We start from the raw sequence: 26,524 nt of genomic DNA on the forward strand, positions 1-26,524 counted from the left end.
GATACATAAAGAAATTCATGCAGATATTATGATTATATACTCTCAATAAAATTTCAATGAAAGCATCATTAAAATATAATCGTTAAAATTATATCGTTATAGAAATTGAAATATTAATTGAATAGCTATAGTTATATATTTTGTAAATTTTTATTTCGCATATTTTATCTTTCATTTTCTTTTTCTTTTTTTATTAAACATTTCATCAATATATGAATTTTAATATATGGTAATCTATTTCAATTCTATATAAATATTTTATTACAAAATTATATTACATATTATATATAAGCATATAAATAATTTTCTAGTTTTTAAAATTGTCTTTTTAAATTCGCTAATTATCTTATAATTATTATTTTTATAAATGATTATTATTTTTATAAATGAATAAATTATAGTAAAAATAAAATATACTAAAATAAAGATAATTATTAAATTATTACTAAAATAAAGATCATAGATAAATTATACTAAAATAAAATAAAGATAATGATATTATTTAATGTACTTAAACTTTAGAATGAATAATAATTTATATATATATAATGTATTTATATGTTATAAGATAAGTTATAAGATAGTTAATTTAGAAAAATATAAAAACATTATTTAATAATTTAGATGCATAAATTAAATTAGTCTAAAATTTAGATATATTAAATAATTATTTATTTGTTTATAAAAATATAATAATTATATTTTAATTATAATAAGATAATTAGTAAAATTTAAAAATCATTCAATTTCAATATATTTCATAGAAAATTTTTTATATATTTATATGTAAAATAAAATATTCAGATAGAATTAAAATAGATCTCCATTGAATTTGAAATTTATATATTAGTGAAATATTTAATAAAAGAAGAAAAAGAAAATAAAAAATATTTGAATTTCATTTTAAATTATTTAATTATCGAACAATAATAATTGTTAATTGTTTAATTGTTTAATTGTTAAAAAATATCATTGTTTAATTTATTTTTATTTTCATTTTAAATAAATTAATTTAATTTATTTTCTTTATTTTAATTATTATTGTTAAAAATGATTCGAATTCAATTTATGAGTACAAATGGTTTATTAATCTCTCTTTATATATTGTGTATCGAAAATCGTAGTCAACAATTAGTCAACTATTTTTATATAAATATAAATATTTTTTTACTATTATTATTTATAATTATCTAAATTTTTTTTCAATATAATATAATCTTCGAAATAAAAAATTTTTACGTCAAAAAACTAATCGAAAAAATTACATTTATGGAATGACTCGTTATAAATGACACAATATAAAATTAAAATATTTTCTTTTATGTCAAATTATTAAAATAAAATATTTTATTTTGTAATTCAAATTATTAAAATGAAAATATTTATTTGTTAAAATTTTATATCCTATTTAAATCATTATATTTAAATTGAACTATATATTTAAATTAAAAAATATAAAATTTACAATTATTTCAAATATTTATTTTTCCAAATATCATTCAGTACTGAAAAACAGCACAATATTAACTAAAAATATTTTATATTTTAATATTAAATAATTTCATAAAAGTACATATTTTATAAATTTTTCAATGAAATGAATTATATTATAGAATAAATTATATTATAATACAGAATTATATTCATATTATATTCATTTTTATAATTACATTCATAAAATAAATAGAATTATTTACTATTTAAAATAATATTTTATGTAGCTCTTCTATTTTATATATATGATAATAATTAAAATATTATAAATTTATAAATATTGTAAATGATAAATATTAAAATGATAAATAAATATTATCATTATTTATATATATTATAATAATAATAATTGAATGAATATGAAAATATTATTAATATTACAAAGTATTATTAAGTATTATTAAATATAATAATATATATATATAGAAAAAAAATTATATACTTTAATAGTATTAATATTTTTATATTCATTCAATAGTTATCATTTCAATATTCATAGAAAATTATAACTTTGATAATAGTTATGAGATTATATGATATAAATGAAAAACAATATTTATTTCTGTTACTATCATTTAAAAAGAAAAGAAAATATTTGAAATTTGATTCATAGATAAATGGCTAGAATATATTAAAAGTTGAAAAATTTTAAACCACTACTTGTAAAATAGTCATCGATCATTTGAAAATCACAGATTGTAGAAGCACATTTCACAAGCTATTATCGTTTCATCGGACTGATATGACGTTTGAATTGATTTGAAGCAACAACAACCATGTTTAGTGCGTTCTACTCGTTTGCGTTCGAATGCGAAAACTCAATGACGGTATTGATCAAAAGCGAAATATTTTTTTACATGTCGCATGTTCCGCTAAAGCACGGCACCAATTACCATCCTTTTTACAAGAGTTTATTGACCGATATTACTTGAATATCTTATGATTAGATGTTTCGTGTAACGTAGCTTTTTAGCCAACAATGAGAGCACCAGGACAAACGAACTGAGTGACGGGTGAAAAAACCAACCATTAGAGGACTCTTAAACGAGAACACGCGATTCTGTTGCAAGTCTATACCAGCGATTAATTATCGATTCAAATTTTAGTCGTGTCCGATTAATCATGCCGCAGCTGCAAAGATTGTATTTGAATTCCTATAATATTGTTTCAATGAATTCTGGAAATTTGAAAACAAGGAAAATCTTTTGATTCGCGAATGATAATTCAGGAATGATTATTTCACTAATAACTTGAAATAATTTTAATTTTTCTTTTGTAATATTCATAAATTTCGTAATATTCATTCAGAATTGCGTAAATTTTTGTAAAGAATATCTTTTTTTTTAGTTATAAAAATAAAAATTATTTATGTATTTAGTATAATTCAAAGTCTAAAATGTTTATTAATGATATTAAAGTAATATTAATATATTTATCTTTTATTTTGAATAATCAAACATTTATAAATTACAAAATTAATTCCAATAATCAATTAATAAATTATAAAGTAATTTCTTAAAATATTAATTTTTTTTAAATTTTATTATAGAACTGTAGCATTTTTTATAATTTCAAAATATTCTTATTAAAGAATAAATGAAAAAGAATGTAACAATTATATATAATTAATAAATTTATAATCATTCATAATTAATAAATTTCAAATTTTAAGTTTATAAATGCATCAAATTGATATATTTTTTGTAACACTGATTATCTAAAATAACGCAAAACATTGATATGAAAATGCATTTATCGATCACATGTTTAAAAAAATTAAGCTCCAAGATATAAAAACATAAAAAAAATATGCAATTCATGATAAGAAAGAAAAATGATCAATTTCCGTTCTAAAAATTTATTAATTTGTTGTTTGCAAGTTTTTAATTCAAATACCAAAATAATTCTCGTGGAAAAAATTCTATTAAAACATTTGCGTCATTAATAAGTTATCGAATATTGATTATATTAATTTTTTCAGACACGTTTTCATTAAAATTCAAATTCTGCTGTGATACACAGTCTTGAATAATAATACCTTGCATAAACAGAATTTACAATTGGACATCTTCATGATCAATAGAACTAATTAAAATCGATAAAATAAAAACTGACTTGTCTATCTGAATACTACTATTTTACACGATGATATTTATAATCCGATAACTAATTAAAAAAAAAATGAATTATATTTGCAATATAAAACGACATTAAAAGTCCAAATAGAAAATTATAAAAAATAGAAAATTCAATCAATCAAAATTATATATAATTCAATTCTCTTATTTTTTTATTACTTATTTTTCATTACTAATAAAATATTAATATAATATATACAAATATTATTATTATCAATATATTATTCTTAAGAAAAACGTACTTCAAAAAGACTTGTTATATACTTGAAAAAAAATTATAAATTTAATTTATTTAAATGTTGCTAAAATATTGATGATTCAAATTTTAAGATTATATATATTTAAATGTTAAAGTGTTAAAGTAAGTGTTAAAAATAAAATTACAATTATTTTTCTGTATAAAATTATTTATTTTCTCTATAAAATTTTATAAGATTTTGATTATTTTTTATTTGTATGTTCTATATTTTATATTATATTTTTGAATCTAATTATTTTGTATTTGAATTGCGAAAATTCTGAAAATCAACTCAAAAGATGTTTTTGTAAATATTACAAATTAGGTTGAAAGTTTACACAACGGCAAACTGCATTCAAATTATAGTGAAACAAGAACTACGTCAATTTGTGAAAACTTTATTAATGGAGAAGAGAATGAGTTCAAAACTGAACTGAACTACTACAACTATTTGAATGAGTAGAATTAGTGGGACTTCGCGAAACTGTAACAAGTAATTGTAGGTACTACTTCTATAATACTATAATCATATCTTTATTCATAAAATTAAAAGATTATTCATTTTTGAAAAATTGTTGATAATTTATTATAATTTTTAAAATATATAATAGCCATATATAATTTGAATTCATTTTAAAGATAGAGTCTTTAGTTTTTATGTTTGAATTGAATTTTTTCAAAAATTGAATTTTGAAAAGAAAATTGATTTATATCAATTTGATTTATTATTATTTCTCTTATAAATTCTTTATTGAAATGGCGAATAGAAATGAAAATGAAATTTTTTTCTCAATTCTACAAATTTTATATATAAATTGATTATATATATATATATATATATATATATATATATATGTATGTATGTATATATAAGTGTATAATATATTTAATATCGTTAAGTCCAGAGACGAGTAGTTTTGTATATATAACTATTAAATAAGGCTTTTGGAATTTTGTCAATTGGGAATTTTATTTTTAAACATTAAAAAATTAGAAAGTTCCTGAATTTAGATTAATAATATGTCACTATAAGAGTAATTTTCAAAAGATCGTGGATCTTGATAATTACTTTCAATAATTCTGATGCCCTAACAAGGAAACTCAGACAGTTATCCACAATAGACAATTTCGCACATCCTCTTTCTAAAATATCTATGAGCGAACTATAGGAAAATTATTCAGGATTGGTTATCTTTCTAAGGGATAGCTACATCTTCTTGGATTCTTAATCTTTTGCAGATTTGAAAAATGGGGAAAAGATCCAATTTCTTGTGATAATGATTTTGTTTTGATATACATTATTAGAATATAAATATAGAATTATATAATATAATTAATAGATTCTCGTATAATGATTTAGACATACATATAAAAATATATAATTTAGAAGAAATTCGCTCCGCGTAAAATCTTCTCGTTAGTACTATTTCGTATAATAAATTTCAAAATTCAATAAATTGAATTCGTTTTCATTTTTTCAATTTGGAATGATATTTTGATCTAGTTAGGAAAATCATAGTCAGCATTCCATGTGCAAAATTAATCAATTCCAAAAAATCTATGGAATCGACTATAAAAATAGTAAAATAGTAAATATATTTGTTAAATATATTAAATATATAATATATTATAGTATATAATAGTATATAATTATAGTATATAATTATAGTATATAGTACATACATAATAATATATAATTAGTTTATACAATATATAAAATTAAATTGATTTGAATAAACATTCAAGAACAATATAAAAAAAATAATAACTAGCCAGGTAACCAAAATTAATACTTATTTTTAAATATAACAAATACAAATTAAATCACATATACTAAATATATATTAAATATATAATAAACATATATTAAATATATATTAAACACATATTAAATATATATACTTAAATTATACATAGAAATATGCTGCACAATTTTGATCGTGCTTTTAATTATCAGACTCATTTTTATTTAAAATACAATAAAATAGCAATGAAAAGTTGTATGACAACTTTTAAAAAATATATAAGTTAATAAAATATAAATATATAAGTATATAAGAAATATTATAAAAGACTTTATTATAAAGGAGGTTATAAAAGACTTTGTTTTATACGAGTAAAATATATACTTTCTAAACTATACTTTCATTCTAAAATGAATTACGAACAAAATTTATCAAAATATTAAATTCATTCAAATATTGTAGGAAAAATAAATCAGTTTTCCATTCTATTTGCTAATAATAATATGATAATTGGTTAAAAATATTCAATTATAAAATATGAAAATGAAAGTTTTTTAAAAATGACGCTACATAAAGTATTATGTGATATTTATTCATAAAGTTTTTGGTTAACAATTTAAATTAACATTTCTTTAATCAAAATTTAATAATCTCTATACAAAACAAGTTATAAATCTATATAAAATAAATATAACTTTAAAAAATAAGTATTAAAAAACTTAAAAATCTAAAATTCTCTTTTAAAATGTCTTATAAAAGATTAATAATAATTAAGGAAATCTTTAAAACTTATATTAATTTTTATTTTATTAAGAATATTAAATCTATTAAATAAAATGAATATAATATATGAATAATTAATTAAATGAAATTATTATTTTTATACGTCATATAAAATATTTTGTTTTGCTATTTCGAAATATCGTAGACTATGTTTCAATCTATCTTCGTAACAAAATTATGCAGTAGAAATAACCGCATCATTGATGTAACTTACTAAGAACAAAATTCCCTTAACGATGTTTATTACTTTTGGCAGAATGCACAGCGAAGAGCGGAGGATCGGTAGTAGAGCATCATCCGTCTTCTTACTGGGAGCAACCTTTTAGTCAGCCTTATTTCGACAATACGACAAAAAGGGAAACCACGACGACCGTCGGCCAAACCGCTTTTCTTCATTGCAGAGTGCGCAATCTTGGTGATCGTGCTGTAAGTTCAAATTTCCTTATTGCTTAACTACCAGTAATTTAATCAGAATACAAAACTGTTATACAGATGAGTAATTAGTTAACGAAATTTTCGATATCACGTATTTGTTTTTTATTATATTTTTTATTTCATCTTTTTGTTTCTTCCATTTATCAATTTTTCTAGTGATTAAATCTCATTTTATTATGAATATATTTTCTTTCTGTTTTTTATTTTACCAAAAATGGAACACTAGTCACAATAAAATGTAAAAATTCAAATAATTATAAAATTCATATAATGTACAATTTTTTAAAATAATTCTTAATCATTTAAATATGTTTTGAAAGTTAGTTCAAGATCATCTTATTAAATCTGTTTATACATATTGCTATGAATGTGAGTTTTTAATTTATTGTGTTAACAAAATTCTTTATATTCATAAACGATTATGCAATTGCAAAAATTAATTAAATATTCAGATAATAATTGTGAATTAATTTGCCAAATCTTTTTAATTTAATTTCATATTTATTTCGGTGATCTTTTCACCGAAATGGCTTTCAATTAGTAATCTGTTATATTCTAAATTGATGTAAATATATATTTTATAATCATTATATATATTATATTATATAATAATTATTTATATATATAATAATAATAATTTCAATGCTCATCAAAAACAAAGTTAAAATAAGTTTCAAATAACATTTTCCCAACTTTAAAAAGCGATAATAATTGAAAAGATTTATTATTAAAAAATTATGCTTTTACATTGAACAAAATTATTCATTATTATTCATTATTGCTAATATTAAATTTATTGCGTTAAAAATACATCAAATATGCAAAGCAAAACTCATATAATATTATCATATAATTTATTTAATAATTTCATATTTAATAATTAAAAGGAAATTTTTTTCGAATAAAATAATATAAGAGAATCAATAAATTCATTTTTAAAAGCTAATATGATAAATGAAGAATTTACATACATATTTAACTTTTATTGCCAATTTTATATTCTGCCTAAATAACTTATAAAAAATTCCAAAAATGACAAAAATTGAGCATAATCAAATTATTATATTTATTCTCTTATAGAAATATTAAAATATTTTATAAATAGGACATATAGTAATAAATTGAAAAGATAACTTAAATAAAGATAATTTAAATTTGTAAAATACTACAAAAAAATCTAGACAATTGAAACAACGTTAATTATATCTAATATAATACTAGTTATTGATAAAAAAAACAGAAAATCTTATTCATAGTAATATAACAGAAATTATGAATATAAATATATGAATAATAATATATCAAATCTGAAACATCTAAAAATTCAACATATTATATTATAAAAAATAAACATACAATGATTCAAATCATACTAGATGACACCATTCAATATAAGAAACTAAACTGTAAACAATCAAAGAAAAAAGCAAATTCCACAATAAGCAATAATAACATAGAAGACATATTATAAACATATATATGAATGTATGTACACAATAAAAACAATTTTCTCATTTTTTATATTTGGTTTTATCAATGGTTAAAACAGTAACCATATGATTTATATAATAAATTCGGTGACAAAATTATACTATATCATACTATATGAAATCATTGCATTCTCGGATATATATCTCGGATTATATATCTGTGATTTTTTCTGTTTCTCGAAACTAATTTATCCAAATTTTATGTATATATGAAGTATCTTTTCTTTAGTAATGTAGAGAAAAATAAAATATTTTAACATTCTACAAAGTCTGTTTAAATCGAAAAATGAGTAGAACAAAATGATAGTACACATCTAAAAAAAAAAAAAATAACGAATATTTTTGTTTGAGAATGAAAAGATTTTTGGTATATTTTTATGCACTAAATTTGAATCTGAGCATAAAAATTGCATATAATGGAAGGTTAAAATAAAAAAATAAAAAATATCGATTTTTGCGAATTTCAATTATATTTATAGAATATAATTTAAAAAAAATTATAGTATTTTTTTCAATATTTCTATCAATTATATCTATTTTTCGCTTGTGAAATTAAATTTAATTTTATAATTACTATCATGAGATTTTTTCTTGCGATATATTCTTGCTTTGAAATTCTGTTTTTAATTTTCTACTGATGATAAGAAGGAAATTTTTATGAAAATTCTATTTTATTTTTTTCAAAGAGACTAATAAAGTAAAAATATGGATTATGATTTTTCAAACATCAAAGCAAATGCTTTTTTAACTTCTATTTGAATATATTAAAAATGGAATAACTAATATATCTTGACAAAAGTCCTGATAATAAATCAAATTTGACTTCGCAAGAAAAGTATTAATGGAGTTGACAAAAATATTGAAAAAAATTATTTTTTTTGACTATATTTCGAAATATAACCACAATTCAAATCAATATTTTTTATTCATTTATTTTTTAACATAATAAGCAATTTTTATGTTTGATTTAAAAATTCAGATTTAAAAATTCAGATTTAAAAATTTTCATCAATTCTTTTTAAATCAAAAAAAACTTGTTAATCTGTTTTTATGTTTTTTCATATTATTATTTTATCTATTTTTCACTTAAGCAAATAAAATTTATAAAAAAATGCTAACTGCATTTAAACTTCTATTATTATGAAAAAAATAAATACATTTAAAATTAAAATAAATTATATAGATTTTAAGAAACATTTAATGTCATAGATTGTATGCAATTACTTTGTTTGAAAGTATATTTATACACATTGAAGTAAAGTTCGTATCTATATTAATGTTAACATATATTAACATATAGTTTTATCAATTTTAACGTATATATATCAAGAATAAATAGATAAAATTTAATAGTTAAAGTTAAGAATAAAGTTATTTCAATAAATTACTTCAATAATTTATTATTCAAAAAACTGAATAACTGTAGTGCTAAATGCCAGAATTATATACAGAAGATTAATTATAATACGAATAAATGTTCAAGCATTTTAATAACTAATTAATTAAGATAATTTTAATTAAAATAATTTTATTCGAAATTTTTAATTAATTATTTTAATTAATTATTTTTTAAAGTTAATATTCAACTCAACAGTATCAAAGTTGACATGAGTTGGTTGTTGATTTCTCTTCAAGTCAATTATGTTAATATCTGGTCTATATATTCAGATATAATGAATGAATATAATATTCATATGTCTGAAATATAAATTTCTATAAAATTCTATAATAAAATATATATAATTGCTAAGTAAATATAACGTTGCTATTGTTTTAAGATGCATCGTTCAAGATCAATAATTTGTAGATAAAATAAAAAAAAAATACATATAACAATAGAATAAGAGCTCATAATATAAAAATTCATTTAAAGATAAAAATTTAGAAGCATAAAAGCATAGAAGTAAACATATGAGCGTTGGATTTCTTGAAAATAAATGAATTTTAGTGAAAATAAAAAAATTATGTATATCTTTTAAAGATTGAGTATATCTTTTTTTCAATAAAATAATTAAATCGAAAAATTTATTTTATTAAATAGTTTTTTAAAATGAAATTGAAAATATATAAAAATGTTTTAAATACAATATCTTTTTTTCTCTTCCTTCATAAATAAGAATTAAAAAAAAAATAAAAAATCAAAAAATAAAAATCAGATGAAGTATAAAAAGAAGATAAAATATAAAAATTAACTTTAAAAAGCTTTAAAAATAACTTTAAAAATATGTAATAAATAATATATAAATAGAATAGTAGTATTTCTTTATTGAAATCATAAAATTTTTGTATTTAATTATAAAATATGTATTTAATATTTTTTTTGGAAAATGCTTTATTTTTAGAAAATATAAGATATTTTCATTCACAAATTTTTATATTCAGTATATCTGTAAATATGAAATTTTCAAATAGTTTTTAAATATCTTTAATACTATAATCAGAATTTGTACTTTAATACTATGATCAGTGCCATATTATGATTGTTAATTGCTATTCAATATATTTATACGTGTATTTATTTATACATTTCTATAATTGTTACTTTTCCTCTTTTACTTTTCAAATATTTAAATTATATAATTAATAAAAATTAATAATTTTATAAATGATATAATCAATTCTGTAATACGTGATAAAAATATATTTTATTGATAAATATAATAAAATATGCTTAAAATCAATTAATCATTATGTAATTTATATAAATATAAATATTTAATAAAATATATTTTTAAAATAAATATCTTTTAAAAATAAAAAATATAAATATAATTATATTTTAAAATACAATCAAATGAAATAAATTTTTATTAATTTTATTAAAAAAAATATATTTCGCTTATATTATATTTTTTAATATATTTTAGAATTAATATATTAGACAATGAATGAGATTTTAAACAATTTATATTCATATAATATTGATATTTTTTTCATATGAAAAAAAATTGTTTAAAATCAATATACATATAAAGCTAATTTTCGACATATTTGCAAAAGAGATTGCTGGGATTACACATTTATAAATATATACTTATTATAATATATAAATTTATACTTATATACATACATACATGCTGTTATGTATATGTATATGAAAAATTTTATAATAATAATAATATCTTTTTAGAAATATTTAGAAAATTATAGCTGATTCTTATATGATTAAAAAAATGTTTATTTCATCCTTTATATAATATATTTAAAAATTATCGAAATTGATTAAATTTATCTATTCTTATTCTATTAAACACACAAAAATCGATATAAAAAATAATTATTTCTATTATCAAAATATATATAGTTATACATATATCTATTATATAACGATTATATTAATTATGTATTTATTAAATTATTATACAAAATATAATATTTTATATATAATTTAAAACTTATTTTATAAACATTGGATTTGAAATTATCAATAAATTCATTTTTATATATCATATCTATTTTTCAATTATTAAAGTATATATGTGTATGTGTATTTATTAGTGACGCTTTATAAAAATAACTGATAGTTTAGTAATAATCTTTCAAACAAAAGCAATCATTAAATGTTTTCATTTTCATTGATATTTCAGTGGCTTTTAAATATCGTTTAAAATAACAAAAGGTATGTAGTTGTTGTGACAAACAACAGTGAACGTAGTGTTGCCAAGTTGATTTTACTCCTGCGAATATAAACGCCTGTTTCTCGTAGATAGAGAACCGTGCATGCGGTACGATAGCTGAAGTGGGGCCAAAGCGAAGGGAAATCTGATTTATCGTCGATTACGATCGGTGATTGGATTCTGACGGGTTCCTGTGCGTCATGCGGTGATGCATGAATAACATCGATAACGAGTAATGTTACTACTCGATGTTGACCCATGCACTTATCTTCGAAAGTACTTTCTATTATAAGATATTCGCGGATAAAATATGGGAAAACTTTTTTCTATAATTTGAAAACTATCATAAACGTCTAATTGTTTCTGACAATTAATTGAAATTTCTTATTTGTTTTATTTTATTTTATTATTATTCTTAATCGATTATATGAAATTTTATGCATAAACAATCATATTTGTGAAACTAATTTTAGAAATAGTAGAAACACGAAATTCTTGTAATTCTTTTTTATAATTTAATATAAATTGAATTTAAATATTTATTTTTTATATTGGTACTTTATTTATAAAAAGAAACATAACAAAATATGAATGAAATGAATTTATGTAATAAGTATCAAAAAATTAAAAAAATTCAATATTTTAACTTAAATGATTTATTTTTATCAATCAAAAATATTTTATTTCATTTTATGACATAGAAAACATATTCTCTATTTTCCTAATATTAGAGTAAATTTGAAAAAATTCGAATTCATTTTTTGAAAAAATAATCAAAATATTAAAAAATAGTATTATTTTTTTGAAATTTTTATAATTACTTATTTATTACTTATTTTACTATCATATATTTATGACAGTGAATATATGTTGTTACTTTTTTTTTTTGTTAATATATTCATTGCGACAAATAAAATATATATAATAAATGAACTGGTCAAAAATGTTCATGAGTAATAATAGATGATTTTTGGAAAAAGTTGCAAAAATACGATTCCAACTTAGCTTAGAGTTTAAATATTTAGCAGAAATAATTACACTGTTGTAATATATTATTTATTTGTAGAAAATATGAGCATTCAATGAAAATAAACGAAAAATAATCTTTGAATAATAGAAATTACAATAATTAAAATTACAATAATACTGAAATTAATATCATACTTTATATATATTGTTCGTAATTTCAATTCGAGGATTGTTTTATTTCTGCAGATTTGCAGAAAGAAAAAAGAAATACAATAATAATTTTATTTAGAACATTCAGATAGCATATGTTTTAACTATCATTTAATTTTTCAATTACAATTCTTTTTTTTTTGTCTACATCACAAATATTATATTATAAATTTCAATGTTATCAAAAATTTGATCATTTGTTAATTTTTGTGAAAATTTGAATTTTTTGTATTTTTTCATATTTTAATTGACCAAAACTGATTTTCACTTTTTATTCTTTACTATTTTATTTTTTCAAAAAAACATTCTTAAATACTTAATAAAAAAGAAAACGAGTTATTAAAAAATCTGACTATAAAGATAGATAGATTCAAATTCACACACAAATCAAAACACAATGAATAATACAACGCTAGTTGGCAAATGTACAATAATCGAATCAGCAATTAAACATATACATATATGTAGGTATGTATAGTATGTATAGTAGGTATACATATAGTAACTTCAAAAATATTCCGTAGATTATGTTAATAAAAGTACTTACGTTAATAAGAGCATTTTATTTTTCAAAAATCCTAACTTTAATAAAAATTCGCATATATATTCAAATAATTTCAATAATTTCGTTCTTTAAAAATTTTTAGTTGCACTTTCACTTTTTTTATAAATTATATATTATATATAAAAAAAATTTATTAGAATAAAAATATTTTAATTTCTTTATTTCTCTTATTTTAAATAATTACTTAAATTTTTTTTTAAATTTCATTTCATTTAATGCAAATTAATATTTATTAATTTTTTTTTAGCTATTTTTCAGAAAGTACAATATATTTTCTTTTTAAGTCACATATATTTATAATCATCATGATTGGATAAAACTTATTAATAATTATTAATAAACGATATAATAATCTTATATTATTTAAATAATTTAGAATTTTTTTATAAGATATTATTATTTAGCATGCTTAATGAAACCGGAAAGCTTGTTGAATTCTTTTAATATTTTTTAAGACACATAAGAAATTAATAAAAAATAATTTTTAATAAAAAATTGCTATTTTATTATTTATTTTATAAAAAAATTATTATATCTAAATATTTTTGTGAAACAAAAAGTAGTGATTTAATTAATTAATAAAAATATTTTATTATATCAAGTTAAATAATGAAATTGCTCAAATTTGTAAAATATATTAAGTATTTTATTAAAAGAAACAAATTTGAATTCATTTTTTTTTAATTAACAAAGATATAGATCATTAAAATTAAATATATATTAGTGTCTGAATATTTTATAGTAATTGTATTTAATTGCTATCTCTTTTGTTTTGAAAAATTCAATTGTCTTTTCAATAAAACTTTTAAATTGATAGTAATTTGGTATTTTACTAATTTTTTTTAATTTGTATATAAAATCTATGTGATATTATATAAAATAAAGCAATAAAATTTAACAAATAACCGATTTACTATAATGAGAATAAATGATTATTTATTTTCAATAAATCTATATGTACAAATCATAGCATATTGATAGCTGAATTCATAGATTTAAGATAAGACATAAACAAATATTATCTTCAATAATAATAAAATTTAAAAAAGGATTTGTTTTATTAAATATCATTTAAAATGACATCCAATAATAAAATGTTAAATATTCATAATAAAATGTTTAATTTTCTTTTTCCTTTATTGTAAAATAAAAATTTATGAAGAAAAATGTAGGTCTTTATTTAAAAAAAAAACTTTAAACAATAATAACGTCAAAAAAACTTTGTGAAACTTTTGTATTTAAAATCTTTTCTTTAAAAATATATTATTCTGAAGATTTATAAATATATATATTTCAATATTTTTGAGTAAGTATAACTTATTATTTTTCTCGGTATTTGTAATAAAATATAAATATTATATTTCAATATAATTTTTTTATCAAAAATAAACATAATGTTCATTATATCATATTGTTATATATACATATATGTTACATATACATATACATTTTGAAAATTGAAATAAATATATTAATATACAGAATAATAATATTATTATATACTATTATATATTTGTGAAATATTTTTGGAAAATTGCTTCTATATAGTTTAAAAAATACAAAAATTGATATAAAAATGTCAATTGAAACTTATTTATTAAATTATAAGCAATTTAATTTTGTATTAAATGAAGCAAGACAGAAGCAATAGGGCGATAAAAATGGAAATAGAGACTTCTCATTATATTTTTGTTTTATTTCTAATGCAAATTTAAATTATTTATAGTAATCTTTTAATAAAATCAATAGATTTATATAGAATTTATAGAAATATCAATTTTTTTGTATTTCTTTTGATTTCTAGAATTAACTTTTTAGAAGTTCTATATATAATTAATTAGTATATATTTATGTTGTTATTCCATATTGATGTATCTAAAGCTATTTGATCTGAAATTGTAAAGTTCTATAGTAAATAAAGCATATCTATATAAAGATGTTTCATCTCAAATTATAAAGTTGTATAATAAACAAAATACAATTTTGATTCATATCAGTAATAATAAGGAAAATATGTACAACTTTTAACAACTAAAAGTTAAATGCTTTCGTTATCTATGAATTAAAATATTATGTTTTTAATTTCTCTTTTATTTGCTTTCATTATTATATGATATAATTTATGATTCAAAATTTAATTTTTTTCTATCTTAATGTTTTTTTCTATCTTAAAATTAGTTAATTTTTAAATTTAATTTTCATTTCTATATATGTTAATATTATTCACTTATATATATAATATTTGTTATTAATATTTCAAATTAAAATTATTTTATTGCAAAAATACAGTTTTTTGAAGTTAATAAAATATTTAAATTAAATAAATTAAAATATCTAGTATCATCATGATATCTTATGTATAAGCAACAATTTGATTATTTTAAATAGGTTTATAGTTTATTTATTTATTTATTGATTATAAATTGCAATAAATTATAAAAATTTTTCAAATAATGTTTCCGATAGAAATAAAGTTTATTTTTAAAATGATAGAAAAATATTTCTTGTAGAAAATTCATTTTGTGATATTATTTATATTACATACAAGTATTTTTTTATATTTTATATTTTTTATATTTATATTATTATAATTGAAATATTAAATGTAAAATACTTAACTTTAGGTGGTTTATAAATTATCTTATATCTTATATAAAATCTATGTTATCTAATTTGTATAAAAGAAAATTTAAAATGTTTTTTGAAATCTTAAAAATAATAAACAGAAGAAATTGATTTAATTTTATTCGAAACAAATTTTAATACAAAAATAATTTTATACTTAAAGAAAATATATTGTATCTTTTTTATTAGAACAAAATATGCAAATCATAGAAAAATATGCAATATTTCTGCATTTTTCTCAACCGGTACGTAATAGGCAAATCCCGTCTTACTAAGTAATTTCCTGTAAGGACAGGAGACATCAATTTTGTTTTCAACACCATTTTAATACGAAGCGTTTGTCTAATAAGCCACTTATTTTCGAACCACTTATTCTAGTATATTCCAATTATATTTGACGAAAGTTAAATTGGATGAATTTGTCGAAAAACTATCTTATTATCGATTTCAAGTAATATATATATTATTAAGGACAACATTATATTTTAAATATATATTCTTTTATACATATAATCTTAATTATATCATATGATTTTTAATGTCTTAAAATTAACAATTATTTAAATGATATAATAAATATAATATAATTTTAATAATTTTAATAATTTTATATAATAATAACAATAATATAATAAATTTTATATATATAATAAAATATATAAAGTATCCCTTAACAATTACAGAAAAAGATCAAAGTTAAATTTTTTTTTTAATAAATTTAACTTTATGTTATATAAAAATATGAGATAAAATAGTGACAGATCGACAAATTTATAGGATGTGTTATCTTAGACTATCTAAATTTTTGAATCACGCGAAGATATTTTTAATTATTATTTACATGCTAAATTAGCTCAGTAATAAGTAATTTTCATAAATAATCATTATTTATTTATTAACACTACAGCAGAGCAGTATCAATATATTACATATTAATAATTAAATTGTGAATTTTTTGCAGTTAAAACTAGATGAAATATTACATTAAATATATCATATATTTAAAATTTATATCAAATTATACAATATTTGCAAAATATCATTTTAATATATTTATTTGTTATAATTTAATAAAATTTTTATATTTATTTGTTATAATTTAATATAAGTTTTATATTTATTTGTTATATATATTATTTGTTATATATAAAAATAAAATTTTTTTCATTTTTTTTTAAATTACTATTAAAATACTATATTTCTAATTACTATTGTTTATCTGAAATGAACTGAGAAAATTGTACATTAGAAAAACTCTTTTTATCTTAGAATCTTAATATATCGTAAATGTATTAATAATATATCGTAATGGAATTGTAATATTTCAGTACATTGCAATCTCTTCTACTTCTTTCGTGAATAAATTATTCAAAATTTTTTCTGTTTTTAATCTTATATAATATATTATATATTAAAAGTTATATTTAGAATAAGACTAAATTTACTTATAATATTTAAATATTATAATATTTTAATATATATTTAAATATTAAATATTATAATATTTAATATTATTTAAATATTAAATTAAATTAATAAATTAATAATATTAAAAAAATATTAAGTAAAAATATTTAACATTTATTTTGTATTTATTTTTATTATATTATATTATTTATATAAATTATACAAAAAAATATATTTATATAAAAATCTGTAATCTATTAACTATTATCCACTATTTAACACATTAATATATAATTATATATATAATTTAATATATATAATTTAACATATTAATTCAATATTATTATTTCAATCACATGAAAGAAAAGATATATATTTCGTAATAAGATAAAATATTCTTAGGATAATAAATAGGATAATCGTGTGATAAAAATATTCAAGTTTGTTAATGAAACAGTACAATGACATGTCCATGCTATGCTTGATATTAAATAAAAATATTTCTATTTAAATATATAAATGTGTAATTTAATAATTATTATGAATTGATGCTGATTTGATATTATTCTTAAATGACAACAATTTTTATATTATTTTTACAATTCGATTTGAAATAAAGATAAAATTTCCTATAATTAGATTTTTATCCAACATTTAAATGTTTCAGTTATAAGTATATATTCAGATAAATAATTTTGAAGAAATAAAAAAGTTAATCATAAAGTTATTCCTGTAATAGCTTACAAAAAATTCATATATTTTGAAAATTTCCATCTTAATAAAAATTTTGTATATGAATCTTCTTGAATACGAGAATTTTTACAATTTTTTCATGTTTTATATTCATAATTTCAATCGGAAATATTTTTTATAACAAAATAACAGAACATTAATTTGATATTAATTTGAATATTAAATTTTATATTTTATTATTATTATTATTATTATTATTATTATTATTATTATTATTATTGTTATTGTTATTGTTATTGTTATTGTTATTGTTATTGTTATTGTTATTGTTATTGTTATTGTTATTGTTATTGTTATTGTTATTGTTATTGTTATTATTGTTATTGTTATTGTTATTGTTATTGTTATTGTTATTATTGTTATTGTTATTGTTATTGTTATTGTTATTGTTATTGTTATTGTTATTGTTATTGTTATTGTTATTGTTATTGTTATTGTTATTGTTATTGTTATTGTTATTGTTATTGTTATTGTTATTGTTATTGTTATTGTTATTATTATTGTTATTGTTATTATTATTATTATTATTATTATTATTATTATTATTATTATTATTATTATTATTATTATTATTACAAAATTATAAGATTTTGAAATAATGTTTCTTTAATAAAAAAATTTTTCTGTATAAATATATTACTTTAAATATTGTTAAAAAATTATAACAATGAAAATATGAAATCAGCGATAAATAATATACATCTTTACTTATAAAATATAACTGAGCAATATATATAATATATGTATTCCTACATTTAAAATATTAAAAGGAATATTTTTACTATTTCCTTAACAAAGGAATTTTTTAATATTTTTTTATTTTATTTTTATTTTCCAATATATTCAAAGTATGTTTTAATATTTTCTCTGTTACTGAAAATTTGTTTTGTAAATTAAATGTTCATAAAATCTCAAATAACAATAAAAAATAAAAAGAAACTTTATGAATCAATCACTATAAATTTTAAATAATAAATAATCAGAAAGTTGCTTAGTATGCTTTATTACATATTGTTTATATATGTATTTGTGGAATATTTTTAAAAAATTGATTGCAAAAACTGAAACAAATATTGGTGTATAGAAATATCGATTAAACAAGTTTAATTTTGAAATGAATGAATTTAAAAAAAATAAATATCTTAAATCTTTAATTGAAATAAATAAATTAATAGTAAAATCTATTTTATTTATAATTTCGTAATGTTATAATTTATCATATAAAAAAAATAAACCAAAAATCCCGTAAGAGAAATAGAAATATGACGTACGACGTTTAATATTTCTAAGAAATTTCGCAACTGTTTTTTATGTATCTCAACCAATAAAAATTTATTGAAATGATTTAGAATATGATAAGATTTAATGAATTCATATAGATTAGATAAAAATCTTATATCAAAATTAGAACATATGTTAATGATATATAGTATATATATATATATATATATTAATATATATATAATAGTATATGTACGTTTAATTAATATTAATATTAAATAAAATTAATATTAAAATATATATTAATAGTATATATAAAAAAATATTGTGCCCATAACTAAGGCTGATTGCCGATTACATATATATATATATATATATATATAAAATTGTTCAAAATTTTCTTTAGTATTTACATATTTTAAATTCTTCAAAAGAGAGGAGAAGATAATATTTCAGTACTGTTTTTAAATTGAATTGAAATTTTCTATTGCGAGAAATTATAAGTTTAAAATTTCCAGTCATCGATAATTGAATTCGATAGAAGCAACTGTAAACGAAAATTATATTACAGATCAATTATATGTTTTCACATCGAGAGCTTCATTTTAAAATTGATTCCTTTTCCTTTTTTTATTTTCATCTTTCTTTTTCTCTTATTCTTTACAATTACTAGTTATATTTACTAGTTATATTTTTGCTCTTTTTTCTTTCTCATTTGTTTTTTTCGTTTGTGGTGATTACAGGCGATTGAATGTAATATAAAATTCGGTGAACAATGCGTATCGAATCGGGAGAAGATTTTCTCAATAATTCTGCACTGGATTTACCAAAGCGTACGATCATAAATTCTGTTTTCGTTTCGTTCGCTTTATCCAATAAATACTCAGTTCGTTTTTGTAAAATTATTCGAGCAATAGTAAAAGATTATATGAATTTATTGTTGTATTTATATATCTTACTCACAAACAATTTATTTACCATTTTTTACCTTTTTCTTTTCTAATTATTGCTTTGACACTTTTTTCATATCTCTAAATGATAATAAAAATAAAAATAAAAATAGAAATTTCAAATGAATCGCTGACTTTATTTTCTTTATTGATAGTACTTTTTTGAATGAAAAGATTAAAAAGAATAAAATGCATTTAAAAATATTAAAATATTAATATTTAATTTGAAAAATTATTAAATTAAAATTTTGATCGAAAAATTTATATATTTCCACGTAATAGAATAATCAAAATATTTCATATTTCATATCTCCATACATTTTATATTATAATACAACTGCAAATCTCATAAATAATATTATGATAATATTATAAATTAATATAATGTTATGATTAAACTTTATAAATTTTATAAATTTTTATAAATTTAATTTATAAACTTTCGACCAATAAAATATAATGAAAAAATACAAATATAAAAATAGAAATTAAAAATATATATAAAATATAAATATAAAATACAACTTTGTGATACAAACTGTTGTTTTAAAAATAATGAAATCTATACTTTGTATGCTATCAATTTTTTTTCCTATTAATTCATGAAGCTATTTATCTAAAAAATTTTGTGTTTCGTTGCAGGTTTCATGGATCAGGAAACGAGATTTGCATATTCTTACTGTAGGAATTTTAACGTATACAAATGATCAACGTTTCCAATCATTACACCGAGATGGATCTGATGAATGGACTTTAAGAATTAGTTCACCACAGGTTCGAGATAGCGGAACATATGAATGTCAAGTCTCAACTGAATCCAAAATTAGTCAGGCTTTTAACTTGAGTGTCGTAGGTTGGTATCCATAATGTACAAATATAATTTTTATCTTTAATAAATCTCATTGTCAAACAATAAAAAAAGTTTATTATAAAATTACATCAACATAAAACATTTTTCAACGGTCATTTTAATTTCATGAGTGAAAAAAATGTAAAATTATAAATTTATATTCTACATAATTGTTTTGTTATTTATTTTATGAATTAGTAATTATATATAAATATTTCGATCAATAAAATCAATAAAATGAATAGTGAAAAAGTAGTAAATTTCACATACTCTTAAAAAAACAAAGTTTACAACGTTAGTTTATTGTTATACAAATTATTATTTATTTTATTATATTTCAACTTTTTCATTTCTTTGTCCCTTCATCAATTTACTGTAATCATTTTACTATAAAAAAATCGTTTAAATATAATCTTTGAGACCAAATTAGCAAACAAATATTATTAGAGGAATTGCATTATTATTATTAATAAATCAATATTATATTTGAATTGTGTACATTTTGAATTAATTATTTAACTTCTCCAAATAAAATAAACTATCTAAATAATCTAAATAAAATTTATTATCAAACTATATTTGTATTATTATAATAAAGTTCTCTATATTAAGAGGATATTAAGAAGAAGACAAATTATTGAAATAAAATATTAGGATAATCGTTTTTTTTATATTGAATTTCATTTATTTAAATAGTCAAAATTTCCAATGATAAATGATATAATAATAAATGATAGTTTATTTATATATTTATGATATATATAATTATATATATATTTATCTTTTATAGTATATATATTTATCTTTTATAGTATATGTATTTCAATCAAATATATGTTTTAATTTATTAATTACCTTTCTTTCTTCTATTTCTTCTATTCATTTCTTCTATTTTACTCAATAAAAATATAATAAATAAAGAATGCATTAAAAAATTTACTTAAAACTAAAATTAAAAGATAAAATTAGAATTTATAGAATTTATAAGAATGTATATATTTATACATTCTTAATCTTAAAAAATGAAAATGTATTTTCAATACTTAAAATCTCATTATAAGTAAAAAATGTAGAAAAATTAATATTAAAAAAAATTTTTTTCTATCCGCCTTATAATATAATAAATGTAAAATAATATAATAAATAATATAATAATAAACTATAATATTATAATTAATAGAACTGATAATTATTGAATAATTATAATAAGCAATAATAATAAATTAACAGTAATAAAAATATTATATGTACAAAATTAAAGCGATAATTATAGAAACAACAGAATTATTTGTATTTTAATTTAATTTTTTAACTTATTATAATTATATTATAATAAATAATTTATTATAATTATACAATTTATATATATATAATTTATTATATATAATTTTATGTTTATATAATATATTTATATAATATAATTTATAATTATTCTTGATATTCAAAACATTTATTTTCAATTATAAAGATTATATATATAGATTTTATATTAAAAAAAAAATAAAATAAGAAAAATTAAAAAATAATCTATAAATAATTAAATAATTAAAAAATCATGAAAAGTTAGATGAAAAACACATACCATATTATATAAAAAATATGAGAACAATCTTAATTGGAGATTTATAAGTTAATTTCAAGTAACATTTTCTTTTGCAAAAACTTTCGCTATAACTTTGTTAACAAAAAAATATTTACTAATCATAAAGCATAGTAGAAATGAATAGAGTTATCAACGAACCATCGAGCACGAATAAGTTTAAGCAATATCTAACAAACAAATCGTGTTGAATAGAAGAAATATTTTTTTTGAAAAAAAATTATATTGAATTATATCGCAAACAATAAATGAACTAAATAATTGTTATTCATGTAGAACAAACAAATCGAATTTATTCATCATTCAAAATGAATAACATAAAATTGTAGTATAAAAAGACAAATATAAAATTTTTCTGACACATAAATAATAAATAATATATATTTGAAATAAAAAAATAAACAATAATATTATAAATTGACAAAATATATTAGATTAAAAAACAATTCATTAAATAAATACATAAAATTAATCACTTACCAAAAATTCAATTCGAGCTTTGAAATGTGTTATCTTCTTTTTAGATATCTTTCTTATTGCAAAATTAATTCTTGATAGATTTATATGTAATGCTATAATTGGATTACAAATAATTAAAAAAAAATTATTACAAATAATACAAATAATATAAATAATTACAAATAAAACATTATTAAAAAATAATATATATAGCATCATTAAATCAATATATCTGTCATTTATTTTATTATACGATCTTAGACTAATCACTTCTAATTTGGTAATTTCAAAAGAGAATTTTGAATTATTTTTGCGTTAAAAATATTAATGATTCTGAAAAAGACTGATTTTTTTATGATAAAATTCACTCTATCCATCCTCTATTGTGATATAAGTTTTTATATAAACTATGTAATATCTTTTTGCACATATTATAATATTCTCGTGTTAAATACAATTTTGAGAATATAAATTTTGTATCTACAAATATTTGTACAAATATATTATGTTTTTTGAAATTATGATGCATTATTATTGTAATTGAATATCATTAAAACAAAATGAAGATATTTATCATTAAATATTTATTATTATTTATTATTTTTCAAATTAATTAATAATTAATTATATTATCTTAAAACTTACTTTAAAAATTATGCAAATGCTAATGATTTCGTCTTTAATGCTCTCAATGATTGCATATTACGTGAATGATTCAATTCTGCAACATTAAATTACTTATATTATATCCACGAGTAACCAATACTAAAAATTCTTTGTTACTAATATGATTTCGATATTTCTTGATATCTTTAAGCCACAGTTCTCCTATTTCCATTGCGCTGAATATATATCTAGAATATTTAATTTTCAATATCCACAACATTAAAATATTCTATACTTCCTGTATTATATACTCACTGCGATCTATAATTATATAATAAATATGATTTATTATAAACTATTAATATTAAAACATTGAAATGTTGAAATATATATATAATGTTTACTGAATTCACAAAGTGTTTGAAAATTTTATTTCATCCAAATAATTCAAATGTTAATAAGCTTCTAATTTTTCTTAGATTTTTATATTTGTATCTTTTGAATTTCTTTCCATGTTCATATCATCGAATTGTAGATTTTCAATAGGATCATGAGAATGCTATAGACAATGTGGATTAATCCTCTAAATATGGGATATTCTTAATTTAAAGAAAATTTTTAAAATTAAGCTGAAGAAAAAGGTCATACATAAATCCTGTTGTTCAAGAGAATTGATTAAATATTTATAATAAATTTCTTCAAATATAATATAGTATTGTGAAATTTGAATATCGTTTTAAAATTTATATTTTAATTAAACTTCAACTGAAATGTTTTTTAAAAATATATAATCTTATGAGTTCTTTAAAAATAATACAGGATTCGACATAATTCAACTAATATATTACAAATTTATAGAATTTTTTTATAAAAGAAATTCTTTTAATACATAAAATTAAGTTTTTTTATAGAAAATTTTTTTATTATTAATATATTTTAAATATATTTATTTAATTAATTGATTCTTATTTATTAAATATTTACGTAATTAAAGAAATTTGTCATAATTAATTTTAATTTAAATTTATCAATAAATTAATTTTTAAAATCAATTATTATTTTTATTATATATATATAAATAATGTTTCAAATTAATTATTATTTTTATTATAATTAATTAATTTTTTAAATCAATTATCATTTTTTAAATAAATTTAAATTATTATATGTAGCCTATAAATTAATTATGGATAAACTCTTACAAATTCAAAACTTTATGATACAGTTTTATGATATTATATAAATTATAAAAATTGCTTGTAATTTTAATTAAATAATATAATAATTTGAATTAAATAATTTAATTTTAATTTTACAAGTTTAATAATAAATAATTTTAATTAAATAATTTTAATTTGAATTATTAATTGAATTATGTCGAATCCTATATCCATGAGAATTGACATATTCTCATATTTTTAAAAGTTTTTCAGAATTAATCAATTTTACTGTGTCATAAATTTTCTTAAAACTATGAATTTAATGTATATTGAATAAATTTATTTTATAATAATCATAATAATATTAATAAGCATCACACTGTATTTACAATTAAAAAATGAAATAAAAATTTAATATATTCAGTTTATATTACATTTTCACTTCAATTTATATTCAATTATTATTTATTTTTTCATGTTGAATTATTATTTAATAAATCATTAAAGATATAAAAGTGTAATTTGATATTATTTAAATATATATTAAGTAAAACCGAAGCAAATTATAAATTTATCAAATTTATAATATTAAAATTTTTCATTTCCTAAGAAGAAATTAAATTAAAAAATTTTTTGTTGAATAAAAATTTAAGATTTGATATTTTTTAAATAAAGTTGTTTTTTCATCATAAGATTTTAAATTAAAAATAAAATATTTAGAAAGTTGTAAATTTTATCCTAAATTCTATAAATCCCCAATGTCTCTCTCTTTCTCTCTCTTCTTCTCTCCTTTCTCCTATTCTTCGTCAGTAAGTATATTTATCCAATAAGTTTCTCTTCGAAATATGCAAATTTTTTGTTAATAAATATTTAACAAAATCTGTGCCATTTTTAAGAAAAATATTTTTAAGACCATAGAATTATATCTTTTTTAAAAATAATTCAGCGACACTGAAATTTAAAGATTTTAAAACAATATTTTCAATGCTAATTTCAATATAATTGATATTATTCTAAAATTTAAAAGATTCACAATTTATTACTCAATAAATTTTCTTGAAAACAATGAATTTGTATATAATTTTTTCTGCAATCTTAAGAATTTTTCTTAAATTAGGAGTACCCCATAATTAGGGATTGACCTATATTGACATTGATCAATATGTGCTCCATAAAGAACCATAATGCAAGTGGAGAGAAGTTCAAAGA

The 26,524-nt window shown here is 17.5% G+C and overlaps 1 protein-coding gene across 4 annotated transcripts in view; it reads left to right on the forward strand.

The window, feature by feature from the left end:
- The window catches only part of LOC108003087 (basement membrane-specific heparan sulfate proteoglycan core protein), a 303,226-nt gene that overhangs the window by 194,128 nt on the left and 82,574 nt on the right, over positions 1-26,524 (forward strand). For all 4 annotated transcript variants that reach the window (XM_062076951.1, XM_062076949.1, XM_062076948.1 and 1 more), the window contains exons 3-4: positions 6,655-6,824; positions 21,283-21,493. In XM_062076951.1, the coding sequence (XP_061932935.1) occupies positions 6,655-6,824; positions 21,283-21,493 (381 nt within the window). The remainder of the gene's footprint in view (positions 1-6,654; positions 6,825-21,282; positions 21,494-26,524) is intronic.

The sequence above is a fragment of the Apis cerana genome, linkage group LG7, assembly GCF_029169275.1.
Source record: "Apis cerana isolate GH-2021 linkage group LG7, AcerK_1.0, whole genome shotgun sequence".
Lineage (NCBI taxonomy): Eukaryota > Metazoa > Arthropoda > Insecta > Hymenoptera > Apidae > Apis > Apis cerana.